At 41.1% G+C, this 15802-nt stretch overlaps 1 protein-coding gene across 4 annotated transcripts in view; it reads right to left on the bottom strand.

Annotated features, from left to right (window-relative positions):
- The window catches only part of NR2C2 (nuclear receptor subfamily 2 group C member 2), a 51552-nt gene that overhangs the window by 18475 nt on the left and 17275 nt on the right, over positions 1-15802 (bottom strand). For all 4 annotated transcript variants that reach the window (XM_073644988.1, XM_073644991.1, XM_073644990.1 and 1 more), the window contains exons 5-6: positions 12261-12440; positions 346-493 (exon numbers count right to left, since the gene is read on the bottom strand). In XM_073644988.1, the coding sequence (XP_073501089.1) occupies positions 346-493; positions 12261-12440 (328 nt within the window). The remainder of the gene's footprint in view (positions 1-345; positions 494-12260; positions 12441-15802) is intronic.

Genomic DNA, 15802 nt, shown 5'->3' with positions numbered 1-15802 from the left:
AACTTTTGACTTCGCAGCAAGTAATAAAAATGCCTTAACACATTCTCTCTCTCTCTTATTATTCTGGCATTTGGCAAATATTAAAAATTATGGTATAATCCTATTTGACCTAAAATTGGAAAGGTTTATTCTGATTTCATGTCAGATATTGAGAAAAACCTGCAGATGTGTCTTTTTATATAGTGGATGGAAATGTCTGGGTTCAACTGTACATACGACTGATGCAAAAACATTGGAATGATTTTGTCTTGCGGTTTTTGCTCATTAAAAGATTGGTGACCAGATACCGAATGCGACAGTCACAAGGCAGAAATGAGACTGGACCCCGGGTGCAGAGCCGCTCACCTCCCTCCTTCCTTGTCAGTCACAAATGTGGGTGTCGCTATGAGCGGGCTCCGCAGGTCCTTCCGGATGTAGATCTTCTCTGTGGAGGCCGCACAGTTCGAGGGTTTTTCCCGCTGGATGTCAAAGGGTTTCCTCTCACTCTGCACCGCTGAGAAAAAAAGCACAAAAATATCTCATTACACAGGTACAGGAACAAATATACAGAAAGGACACGTACATGTGACACAGGATGGGGCCGAGACCAGATCCACTGTAATGTGACTACACTGCCTGCTTCAGAGCTGCACTCACTATTCTGCTGGTGCAGTCACTGTGTACATACATTACATTACTGATCCTGTACTGATCCTGAGTTACATCCTGTATTATACTCCAGAGCTGCACTCACTATTGTGCAGGTGCCGTCACTGTGTACATACATTACATTACTGATCCTGAGTTACATCCTGTATTATACTCCAGAGCGGCACTCACTATTCTGCTGGTGCAGTCACTGTATACATACATTACATTACTGATCCTGAGTTACATCCTGTATTATACTCCAGAGCTGCACTCACTATTCTGCTGGTGCAGTCACTGTGTACATACATTACATTACTGATCCTGAGTTACCTCATGTATTATACTCCAGAGCTGCACTTACTATTCTGCTGGTGCAGTCACAGTGTACATACATTACATTACTGATCCTGAGTTACATCCTGCATTATACTCCAGAGCTGCACTTACTATTCTGCTGGTGCAGTCACTGTGTACATACATTACATTACTGATCCTGAGTTACATCCTGTACTATACTCCAGAGCTGCACTCACTATTCTGCTGGTGCAGTCACTGTGTACATACATTACATTACTGATCCTGAGTTACATCCTGCATTATACTCCAGAGCTGCACTTACTATTCTGCTGGTGCAGTCACTGTGTACATACATTACATTACTGATCCTGAGTTACATCCTGTACTATACTCCAGAGCTGCACTCACTATTCTGCTGGTGCAGTCACTGTGTACATACATTACATTACTGATCCTGTTACATGCTGTATTATACTCCAGAGCTGCACTCACTATTCTGCTGGTGCAGTCACTGTGTACATAAATTACATTACGGATCCTGAGTTACATCCTGTATTATACTCCAGAGCTGCACTCACTATTCTGCTGGTGCAGTCACTGTGTACATACATTACATTACTGATCCTGAGTTACATCCTGTATTATACTCCAGAGCTGCACTCACTATTCTGCTGGTGCAGTCACTGTGTACATACATTACTGATCCTGAGTTACCTCCTGTATTATACTCCAGAGCTGCACTCACTATTCTGCTGGTGCAGTCACTGTGTACATACATTACTGATCCTGAGTTACATCCTGTATTATACCCCAGAGCTGCACCCACTATTCTGCTGGTGCAGTCACTATGTACATACATTACATTACTGATCCTGAGTTACATCCTGTATTATACTCCAGAGTTGCACTCACTATTCTGCTGGTGCAGTCACTATGTACATACATTACATTACTGATCCTGTACTGATCCTGAATTACATCCTGTATTATACTCCAGAGCTGCACTCACTATTCTGCTGGTGCAGTCACTGTGTACATACATTACATTACTGATCCTGAGTTACCTCCTGTATTATACTCCAGAGCTGCACTCACTATTCTACTGGTGCAGTCACTGTGTACATACATTACATTACTGATTCTGAGTTACATCCTGTATTATACCCCAGAGCTGCACTCACTATTCTGCTGGTGCAGTCACTGTGTACATACATTACATTACTGATCCTGTACTGATCCTGAGTTACATCCAGTATTATACCCCAGAGCTGCACTCACTATTCTGCTGGTGCAGTCACTGTGTACATACATTACATTACTGATCCTGAGTTACCTCCTGTATTATACTCCAGAGCTGCGCTCACTATTCTGCTGGTGCAGTCACTGTGTACATACATTACGTTACTGATCATGAGTTACCTCCTGTATTATACTCCAGAGCTGCACTCACTATTCTGCTGGTGAAGTCACTGTGTACATACATTACTGATCCTGAGTTACATCCTGTATTATACCCCAGAGCTGCACTCACTATTCTGCTGCTGCAGTCACTATGTACATACATTATATTACTGATCCTGAGTTACCTCCTATATTATAATCCAGAGCAGCACTCACTATTCTGCTGGTGCAGTCACTATGTACATACATTACATTACTGATCCTGTACTGATCCTGAATTACATCCTGTATTATACTCCAGAGCTGCACTCACTATTCTGCTGGTGCAGTCACTGTGTACATACATTAATGATCCTGAGTTACCTCCTGTATTATACTCCAGAGCTGCACTCACTATTCTACTGGTGCAGTCACTGTGTACATACATTACATTACTGATTCTGAGTTACATCCTGTATTATACCCCAGAGCTGCACTCACTTTTCTGCTGGTGCAGTCACTGTGTACACACATTACATTACTGATCCTGAGTTACATCCTGTATTATACTCCAGAGCTGCACTCACTGTTCTGCTGGTGCAGTCACTATGTACATACATTACATTACTGATCCTGAGTTACCTCCTGTATTATACTGCAGAGCTGCACTCACTATTCTGCTGGTGCAGTCACTATGTACATACATTACATTACTGATCCTGTACTGATCCTGAGTTACATCCTGTATTATACACCAGAGCTGCACTCACTATTCTGCTGGTGCAGTCACTGTGTACATACATTACATTACTGATCCTGAGTTACATCCTGTATTATACTCCAGAGCTGCACTCACTATTCTGCTGGTGCAGTCACTGTGTACATACATTACATTACTGATCCTGAATTACATCCTGTATTATACTCCAGAGCTCCACTCACTATTCTGCTGGTGCAGTCACTGTGTACATACATTACATTACTGATCCTGAGTTACATCCTGTATTATACTCCAGAGCAGCACTTACTATTCTGCTGGTGCAGTCACTGTGTACATACATTACATTACTGATCCTGAGTTATATCCTGTATTATACTCCAGAGCTGCGCTCACTATTCTGCTGGTGCAGTCACTGTGTACATACATTACATTACTGATCCTGTACTGATACTGAGCTACTTCCTGTATTATACTCCAGAGCAGCACTTACTATTCTGCTGGTGCAGTCACTGTGTACATACATTACATTACTGATCCTGAGTTATATCCTGTATTATACTCCAGAGCTGCACTCACTATTCTGCTGGTGCAGTCACTGTGTACATACATTACATTACTGATCCTGTACTGATACTGAGCTACTTCCTGTATTATACCCCAGAGCTGTACTCACTATTCTGCTGGTGCAGTCACTGTGTACATACATTACTGATCCTGAGTTACATCCTGTATTATACCCCAGAGCTGCACTCACTATTCTGCTGGTGCAGTCACTATGTACATACATTACATTACTGATCCTGTACTGATCCTGAGTTACATCCTGTATTATACTCCAGAGTTGCACTCACTATTCTGCTGGTGCAGTCACTGTGTACATACATTACATTACTGATCCTGTACTGATCCTGAGTTACATCCTGTATTATACTCCAGAGTTGCACTCACTATTCTGCTGGTGCAGTCACTGTGTACATACATTACATTACTGATCCTGAGTTACATCCTGTACTATACTCCAGAGCTGCACTCACTATTCTGCTGGTGCAGTCACTGTGTACATACATTACATTACTGATCCTGAGTTACATCCTGCATTATACTCCAGAGCTGCACTTACTATTCTGCTGGTGCAGTCACTGTGTACATACATTACATTACTGATCCTGAGTTACATCCTGTACTATACTCCAGAGCTGCACTCACTATTCTGCTGGTGCAGTCACTGTGTACATACATTACATTACTGATCCTGTTACATGCTGTATTATACTCCAGAGCTGCACTCACTATTCTGCTGGTGCAGTCACTGTGTACATAAATTACATTACGGATCCTGAGTTACATCCTGTATTATACTCCAGAGCTGCACTCACTATTCTGCTGGTGCAGTCACTGTGTACATACATTACATTACTGATCCTGAGTTACATCCTGTATTATACTCCAGAGCTGCACTCACTATTCTGCTGGTGCAGTCACTGTGTACATACATTACTGATCCTGAGTTACCTCCTGTATTATACTCCAGAGCTGCACTCACTATTCTGCTGGTGCAGTCACTGTGTACATACATTACTGATCCTGAGTTACATCCTGTATTATACCCCAGAGCTGCACCCACTATTCTGCTGGTGCAGTCACTATGTACATACATTACATTACTGATCCTGAGTTACATCCTGTATTATACTCCAGAGTTGCACTCACTATTCTGCTGGTGCAGTCACTATGTACATACATTACATTACTGATCCTGTACTGATCTTGAATTACATCCTGTATTATACTCCAGAGCTGCACTCACTATTCTGCTGGTGCAGTCACTGTGTACATACATTACATTACTGATCCTGAGTTACCTCCTGTATTATACTCCAGAGCTGCACTCACTATTCTACTGGTGCAGTCACTGTGTACATACATTACATTACTGATTCTGAGTTACATCCTGTATTATACCCCAGAGCTGCACTCACTATTCTGCTGGTGCAGTCACTGTGTACATACATTACATTACTGATCCTGTACTGATCCTGAGTTACATCCAGTATTATACCCCAGAGCTGCACCCACTATTCTGCTGGTGCAGTCACTGTGTACATACATTACATTACTGATCCTGAGTTACCTCCTGTATTATACTCCAGAGCTGCGCTCACTATTCTGCTGGTGCAGTCACTGTGTACATACATTACGTTACTGATCATGAGTTACCTCCTGTATTATACTCCAGAGCTGCACTCACTATTCTGCTGGTGAAGTCACTGTGTACATACATTACTGATCCTGAGTTACATCCTGTATTATACCCCAGAGCTGCACTCACTATTCTGCTGGTGCAGTCACTATGTACATACATTATATTACTGATCCTGAGTTACCTCCTATATTATACTCCAGAGCAGCACTCACTATTCTGCTGGTGCAGTCACTATGTACATACATTACATTACTGATCCTGTACTGATCCTGAATTACATCCTGTATTATACTCCAGAGCTGCACTCACTATTCTGCTGGTGCAGTCACTGTGTACATACATTAATGATCCTGAGTTACCTCCTGTATTATACTCCAGAGCTGCACTCACTATTCTACTGGTGCAGTCACTGTGTACATACATTACATTACTGATTCGGAGTTACATCCTGTATTATACCCCAGAGCTGCACTCACTTTTCTGCTGGTGCAGTCACTGTGTACACACATTACATTACTGATCCTGAGTTACATCCTGTATTATACTCCAGAGCTGCACTCACTGTTCTGCTGGTGCAGTCACTATGTACATACATTACATTACTGATCCTGAGTTACCTCCTGTATTATACTGCAGAGCTGCACTCACTATTCTGCTGGTGCAGTCACTATGTACATACATTACATTACTGATCCTGTACTGATCCTGAGTTACATCCTGTATTATACACCAGAGCTGCACTCACTATTCTGCTGGTGCAGTCACTGTGTACATACATTACATTACTGATCCTGAGTTACATCCTGTATTATACTCCAGAGCTGCACTCACTATTCTGCTGGTGCAGTCACTGTGTACATACATTACATTACTGATCCTGAATTACATCCTGTATTATACTCCAGAGCTCCACTCACTATTCTGCTGGTGCAGTCACTGTGTACATACATTACATTACTGATCCTGAGTTACATCCTGTATTATACTCCAGAGCAGCACTTACTATTCTGCTGGTGCAGTCACTGTGTACATACATTACATTACTGATCCTGAGTTATATCCTGTATTATACTCCAGAGCTGCGCTCACTATTCTGCTGGTGCAGTCACTGTGTACATACATTACATTACTGATCCTGTACTGATACTGAGCTACTTCCTGTATTATACTCCAGAGCAGCACTTACTATTCTGCTGGTGCAGTCACTGTGTACATACATTACATTACTAATCCTGAGTTATATCCTGTATTATACTCCAGAGCTGCACTCACTATTCTGCTGGTGCAGTCACTGTGTACATACATTACATTACTGATCCTGTACTGATACTGAGCTACTTCCTGTATTATACCCCAGAGCTGTACTCACTATTCTGCTGGTGCAGTCACTGTGTACATACATTACTGATCCTGAGTTACATCCTGTATTATACCCCAGAGCTGCACTCACTATTCTGCTGGTGCAGTCACTATGTACATACATTACATTACTGATCCTGTACTGATCCTGAGTTACATCCTGTATTATACTCCAGAGTTGCACTCACTATTCTGCTGGTGCAGTCACTGTGTACATACATTACATTACTGATCCCGAGTTACATCCTGTATTATACTCCAGAGCTGCACTCACTATTCTGCTGGTGCAGTCACTGTGTACATACATTACATTACTGATCCTGAATTACATCCTGTATTATACCCCAGAGCTGCACTCACTATTCTGCTGGTGCAGTCACTGTGTACATACATTACATTACTGATCCTGAGCTACTTCCTGTATTATAGCCCAGAGCTGCACTCACTATTCTGCTGGTGCAGTCACTGTGTACATACATTACATTACTGATCCTGAGTTACATCCTGTATTATACTCCAGAGCTGCACTCACTATTCTGCTGGTGCAGTCACTGTGTACATACATTACATTACTGATCCTGAATTACATCCTGTATTATACTCCAAGAGCTGCACTCACTATTCTGCTGGTGCAGTCACTGTGTACATACATTACATTACTGATCCTGAGTTACATCCTGTATTATACTCCAGAGCAGCACTTACTATTCTGCTGGTGCAGTCACTGTGTACATACATTACATTACTGATCCTGAGTTATATCCTATATTATACTCCAGAGCTGCGCTCACTATTCTGCTGGTGCAGTCACTGTGTACATACATTACATTACTGATCCTGAGTTACATCCTGTATTATACTCCAGAGCAGCACTTACTATTCGGCTGGTGCAGTCACTGTGTACATACATTACATTACTGATCCTGAGTTACCTCCTGTATTATACTCCAGAGCTGCACTCACTATTCTGCTGGTGCAGTCACTGTGTACATACATTACATTACTGATCCTGAGTTACATCCTGTATTATACTCCAGAGCAGCACTTACTATTCTGCTGGTGCAGTCACTGTGTACATACATTACATTACTGATCCTGAGTTATATCCTGTATTATACTCCAGAGCTGCGCTCACTATTCTGCTGGTGCAGTCACTGTGTACATACATTACATTACTGATACTGAGCTACTTCCTGTATTATACTCCAGAGCAGCACTTACTATTCGGCTGGTGCAGTCACTGTGTACATACATTACATTACTGATCCTGAGTTACCTCCTGTATTATACTCCAGAGCTGCACTCACTATTTTGCTGGTGCAGTCACTATGTACATACATTACATTACTGATCCTGTACTGATCCTGAGTTACATCCTGTATTATACTCCAGAGCTGCACTACCTATTCTGCTGGTGCAGTCACTGTGTACATACATTACATTACTGATCCTGAGTTACATCCTGTATTATACTCCAGAGCTGCACTCACTATTCTGCTGGTGCAGTCACTGTGTACATACATTACATTACTGATCCTGAGTTACATCCTGTATTATACTCCAGAGCTGCACTCACTATTCTGCTGGTGCAGTCACTGTGTACATACATTACATTACTGATCCTGAATTACATCCTGTATTATACTCCAGAGCTGCACTCACTATTATGCAGGTGCAGTCACTGTGTACATACATTACATTACTGATCCTGAGTTACATCCTGTATTATACTCCAGAGCAGCACTTACTATTCTGCTGGTGCAGTCACTGTGTACATACATTACATTACTGATCCTGAGTTATATCCTGTATTATACTCCAGAGCTGCGCTCACTATTCTGCTGGTGCACTCAGTGTGTACAAACATTACATTACTGATCCTGAGTTATATCCTGTATTATACTCCAGAGCTGCACTCACTATTCTGCTGGTGCAGTCACTGTGTACATACATTACATTACTGATCCTGTACTGATACTGAGCTACTTCCTGTATTATACCCCAGAGCTGTACTCACTATTCTGCTGGTGCAGTCACTGTGTACATACATTACTGATCCTGAGTTACATCCTGTATTATACCCCAAAGCTGCACTCACTATTCTGCTGGTGCAGTCACTATGTACATACATTACATTACTGATCCTGTACTGATCCTGAGTTACATCCTGTATTATACTCCAGAGCTGCACTCACTATTCTGCTGGTGCAGTCACTGTGTACATACATTACATTACTGATCCTGAGTTACATCCTGTATTATACCCCAGAGCTGCACTCACTATTCTGCTGGTGCAGTCACTGTGTACATACATTACATTACTGATCCTGAGCTACTTCCTGTATTATACCCCAGAGCTGCACTCACTATTCTGCTGGTGCAGTCACTGTGTACATACATTACATTACTGATCCTGTACTGATCCTGAGCTACTTCCTGTATTATACCCCAGAGCTGTACTCACTATTCTGCTGGTGCAGTCACAGTGTACATACATTACTGATCCTGAGTTACATCCTGTATTATACCCCAGAGCTTCACTCACTATTCTGCTGGTGCAGTCACTATGTACATACATTACATTACTGATCCTGTACTGATCCTGAGTTACATCCTGTATTATACTCTAGAGCTGCACTCACTATTCTGCTGGTGCAGTCACTGTGTACATACATTACATTACTGATCCTGAGTTACATCCAGTATTATACCCCAGAGCTGCACCCACTATTCTGCTGGTGCAGTCACTATGTACATACATTACATTACTGATCCTGAGTTACATCCAGTATTATACCCCAGAGCTGCACCCACTATTCTGCTGGTGCAGTCACTATGTACATACATTACATTACTGATCCTGAGTTACCTCCTGTATTATACTCCAGAGCTGCACTCACTATTCTGCTGGTGCAGTCACTATGTACATACATTACATTACTGACCCTGTACTAATCCTGAATTACATCCTGTATTATACTCCAGAGCTGCACTCACTATTCTGCTGGTGCAGTCACTGTGTACATACATTACTGATCCTGAGTTACCTCCTGTATTATACTCCAGAGCAGCACTCACTATTCTACTGGTGCAGTCACTGTGTACATACATTACATTACTGATTCTGAGTTACATCCTGTATTATACCCCAGAGCTGCACTCACTATTCTGCAGGTGCAGTCACTGTGTACATACATTACATTACTGATCCTGAGTTACATCCTGTATTATACTCCAGAGCTGCACTCACTGTTCTGCTGGTGCAGTCACTATGTACATACATTACATTACTGATCCTGAGTTACCTCCTGTATTATACTCCAGAGCTGCACTCACTATTCTGCTGGTGCAGTCACTATGTACATACATTACATTACTGATCCTGTACTGATCCTGAGTTACATCCTGTATTATACTCCAGAGCTGCACTCATTATTCTGCTGGTGCAGTCACTGTGTACATACATTACATTACTGATCCTGAGTTACATCCTGTATTATACTCCAGAGCTGCACTCACTATTCTGCTGGTGCAGTCACTGTGTACATACATTACATTACTGATCCTGAGTTACATCCTGTATTATACTCCAGAGCTGCACTCACTATTCTGCTGGTGCAGTCACTGTGTACATACATTACATTACTGATCCTGAATTACATCCTGTATTATACTCCAGAGCTGCACTCACTATTCTGCTGGTGCAGTCACTGTGTACATACATTACGTTACTGATCCTGAGTTACATCCTGTATTATACTCCAGAGCAGCACTTACTATTCTGCTGGTGCAGTCACTGTGTACATACATTACATTACTGATCCTGAGTTATATCCTGTATTATACTCCAGAGCTGCGCTTACTATTCTGCTGGTGCACTCACTGTGTACATACATTACATTACTGATCCTGAGTTATATCCTGTATTATACTCCAGAGCTGCACTCACTATTCTGCTGGTGCAGTCACTATGTACATACTTTACATTACTGATCCTGTACTGATCCTGAGTTACATCCTGTATTATACTCCAGAGCTGCACTCACTATTCTGCTGGTGCAGTCACTGTGTACATACATTACATTACTGATCCTGAGTTACATCCTGTATTATACCCCAGAGCTGCACTCACTATTCTGCTGGTGCAGTCACTGTGTACATACATTACATTACTGATCCTGAGCTACTTCCTGTATTATACCCCAGAGCTGCACTCACTATTCTGCTGGTGCAGTCACTGTGTACATACATTACATTACTGATCCTGAGCTACTTCCTGTATTATACCCCAGAGCTGCACTCACTATTCTGCTGGTGCAGTCACTGTGTACATACATTACATTACTGATCCTGAGTTACATCCTGTATTATACCCGAGAGCTGCACTCACTATTCTGCTGGTGCAGTCACTGTGTACATACATTACATTACTGATCCTGAGCTACTTCCTGTATTATACCCCAGAGCTGTACTCACTATTCTGCTGGTGCAGTCACAGTGTACATACATTACTGATCCTGAGTTACATCCTGTATTATACCCCAGAGCTGCACTCACTATTCTGCTGGTGCAGTCACTGTGTACATACATTACTGATCCTGAGTTACATCCTGTATTATACCCCAGAGCTGCACTCACTATTCTGCTGGTGCAGTCACTGTGTACATACATTACATTACTGATCCTGAGTTACACACTGTATTATATTCCAGAGCTGCACTCACTATTCTGCTGGTGCAGTCACTGTGTACATACATTACATTACTGATCCTGAGTTACATCCTGTATTATACTCCAGAGCTGCACTCACTATTCTGCTGGTGCAGTCACTGTGTACATACATTACATTACTGATCCTGAGTTACATCCTGTATTATACTCCAGAGCTGCACTCACTATTCTGCTGGTGCAGTCACTGTGTACATACATTACATTACTGATCCTGAGTTACATCCTGTATTATACCCCAGAGCTGCACTCACTATTCTGCTGGTGCATTCATTGTGTACATACATTACATTACTGATCCTGAGTTACATCCTGTATTATACCCCAGAGCTGTACTCACTATTCTGCTGGTGCAGTCACAGTGTACATACATTACTGATCCTGAGTTACATCCTGTATTATACCCCAGAGCTGCACTCAGTATTCTGCTGGTGCAGTCACTATGTACATACATTACATTACTGATCCTGTACTGATCCTGAGTTACATCCTGTATTATACTCCAGAGCTGCACTCACTATTCTGCTGGTGCAGTCACTGTGTACATACATTACATTACTGATCCTGAGTTACATCCTGTATTATACCCCAGAGCTGCACTCACTATTCTGCTGGTGCAGTCACTGTGTACATACATTACATTACTGATCCTGAGTTACATCCTGTATTATACCCCAGAGCTGCACTCACTATTCTGCTGGTGCAGTCACTGTGTACATACATTACATTACTGATCCTGAGTTACATCCTCTATTATACCCCAGAGCTGCACTCACTATTCTGCTGGTGCAGTCACTGTGTACATGTACACTATCCGTTCTAACAGCTCATTGTTGGGGTTCACAAGATCCACTGATTGGCAAAGGCCATTAATTTGCTGGTCTCAGGACCCCCCTTTATGGGTTCTCTATGCATCATTTATACCCCGGGAGCAGAACTCACATTCCATCTTCATGCCCATTTCTAAGCACTTTTTCAGCCGGCAGAACTGGCAGCGGTTCCTGTGGTGCTTGTTGATGACGCAGTCCTGGCTGCTGCGACAGCTGTATGTCAGGCTCTTCCGGACGCTTCTCTTAAAGAAGCCTTTACATCCTTCACAGCTGACGGCGCCATAATGTCGACCTGCGGGGGTGGGGGGCGAGCAGAAGAAAAGAAAATACGGACATGTCCCTTTGTTCCCAAAATTAAAACATTTTCCAAATAATCCATAGAGGGTGGAAGGAAAGGTGTAGGAGACAGGAGTTAGACTCTGCAACCATGGAGACTCATGGAGCTCCTCCAGACTCTGGGACCTTGTGGAGTGTGTCAGTGACTGCCTTCTGGACATCTGTCAAGTCAGCCGTCTTCCCCATGATTGTGGAGCCTACTGAAACAGACTAAGGGACCATTTTAAACGCTTAGGAAGCTTTTGCAGGAGTTTTTTGTTAATTATTTTAATTTACTGAGATAATGACTTTTGTGTTTTCATTGGCTGTAAGCCATATTCATCAACATTATCAGAAATAAACACGTGAAATAGATCCCTCTGTGTGTAATGACTCTATATAATAGATCCCTCTGTGTGTAATGACTCTATATAATAGATCCCTCTGTGTGTAATGACTCTATATAATAGATCCCTCTCTCTGTAATGACTGTATATAATAGATCCCTCTGAGTGTAATGACTCTATATAATAGATCCCTCTGTGTGTAATGACTCTATATAATAGATCCCTCTCTGTGTAATGACTGTATATAATAGATCCCTGTGTGTAATGACTCCATATAATAGATCCCTCTGTGTGTAATGACTCTATATAATAGATCCCTCTGTGTGTAATGACTCTGTATAATAGATCCCTCTGCGTGTAATGACTCTATATAATAGATCCCTCTGCGTGTAATGACTCTATATAATAGATCGCTCTGTGTGTAATGACTCTATATAATAGATCGCTGTGTGTAATGACTCTATATAATAGATCCCTCTGTGTGTAATGACTCTATATAATAGATCGCTCTGTGTGTAATGACTCTATATAATAGATCCCTGTGTGTAATGACTCTATATAATAGATCCCTCTGTGTGTAATGACTCTATATAATAGATCCCTCTGTGTGTAATGACTCTATATAATAGATCCCTCTGCGTGTAATGACTCTATATAATAGATCCCTCTGCGTGTAATGACTCTATATAATAGATCCCTCTGCGTGTAATGACTCTATATAATAGATCCCTCTGCGTGTAATGACTCTATATAATAGATCGCTCTGCGTGTAATGACTCTATATAATAGATCGCTCTGCGTGTAATGACTCTGTATAATAGATCGCTCTGCGTGTAATGACTCTATATAATAGATCCCTCTGCGTGTAATGACTCTATATAATAGATCCCTCTGCGTGTAATGACTCTATATAATAGATCGCTCTGCGTGTAATGACTCTGTATAATAGATCGCTCTGCGTGTAATGACTCTGTATAATAGATCCCTCTGCGTGTAATGACTCTGTATAATAGATCCCTGTGTGTAATGACTCTGTATAATAGATCGCTCTGTGTGTAATGACTCTGTATAATAGATCCCTGTGTGTAATGACTCTATATAATAGATCCCTCTGTGTGTAATGACTCTATATAATAGATCGCTCTGTGTGTAATGACTCTATATAATAGATCCCTCTGTGTGTAATGACTCTATATAATAGATCCCTCTGTGTGTAATGACTCTATATAATAGATCCCTCTGTGTGTAATGACTCTGTATAATAGATCCCTCTGCGTGTAATGACTCTATATAATAGATCCCTCTGCGTGTAATGACTCTATATAATAGATCGCTCTGTGTGTAATGACTCTATATAATAGATCGCTGTGTGTAATGACTCTATATAATAGATCCCTCTGTGTGTAATGACTCTATATAATAGATCGCTCTGTGTGTAATGACTCTATATAATAGATCCCTGTGTGTAATGACTCTATATAATAGATCCCTCTGTGTGTAATGACTCTATATAATAGATCCCTCTGCGTGTAATGACTCTATATAATAGATCCCTCTGCGTGTAATGACTCTATATAATAGATCCCTCTGCGTGTAATGACTCTATATAATAGATCCCTCTGCGTGTAATGACTCTATATAATAGATCGCTCTGCGTGTAATGACTCTGTATAATAGATCGCTCTGCGTGTAATGACTCTGTATAATAGATCGCTCTGCGTGTAATGACTCTATATAATAGATCCCTCTGCGTGTAATGACTCTATATAATAGATCCCTCTGCGTGTAATGACTCTGTATAATAGATCGCTCTGCGTGTAATGACTCTGTATAATAGATCCCTCTGCGTGTAATGACTCTGTATAATAGATCCCTGTGTGTAATGACTCTGTATAATAGATCGCTCTGTGTGTAATGACTCTGTATAATAGATCCCTGTGTGTAATGACTCTATATAATAGATCCCTCTGTGTGTAATGACTCTATATAATAGATCGCTCTGTGTGTAATGACTCTATATAATAGATCCCTCTGTGTGTAATGACTCTATATAATAGATCCCTCTGTGTGTAATGACTCTATATAATAGATCCCTCTGTGTGTAATGACTCTATATAATAGATCGCTCTGTGTGTAATGACTCTATATAATATATCGCTCTGTGTATAATGACTCTATATAATAGATCCCTCTGTGTGTAATGACTCTATATAATAGATCTCTCTGTGTGTAATGACTCTATATAATAGATCCCGCTGTGTGTAATGACGCTATATAATAGATCCCTCTGTGTGTAATGACTCTATATAATAGATCCCTCTGTGTGTAATGACTCTATATAATAGATCCCTCTGTGTGTAATGACTCTATATAATAGATCCCTCTGTGTGTAATGACTCTATATAATAGATCCCTCTGTGTGTAATGACTCTATATAATAGATCCCTCTGTGTGTAATGACTCTATATAATAGATCCCTCTGCGTGTAATGACTCTATATAATAGATCTCTCTGCGTGTAATGACTCTATATAATAGATCCCTCTGCGTGTAATGACTCTATATAATAGATCCCTCTGCGTGTAATGACTCTGTATAATAGATCCCTCTGCGTGTAATGACTCTGTATAATAGATCCCTGTGTGTAATGACTCTATATAATAGATCCCTCTGTGTGTAATGACTGTATATAATAGATCCCTCTGTGTGTAATGACTCTATATAATAGATCCCTCTGTGTGTAATGACTCTATATAATAGATCCCTCTGTGTGTAATGACTCTATATAATAGATCCCTGTGTGTGTAATGACTCTATATAATAGATCGCTCTGTGTGTAATGACTCTATATAATAGATCCCTCTGTGTGTAATGACTCTATATAATAGATCCCTCTGTGTGTAATGACTCTATATAATAGATCCCTCTGTGTGCAATGACTCTATATAATAGATCCCTCTGTGTGTAATGACTCTATATAATAGATCCCTGTG

Source organism: Phyllobates terribilis, unplaced genomic scaffold (assembly GCF_046119375.1).
Source record: "Phyllobates terribilis strain yellow unplaced genomic scaffold, ASM4611937v1 Scaffold_8__6_contigs__length_399053987, whole genome shotgun sequence".
Lineage (NCBI taxonomy): Eukaryota > Metazoa > Chordata > Amphibia > Anura > Dendrobatidae > Phyllobates > Phyllobates terribilis.
The sequence above is the reverse complement of the archived record's forward strand: the minus strand, read 5'-3'. Positions and strand labels throughout refer to the sequence as shown.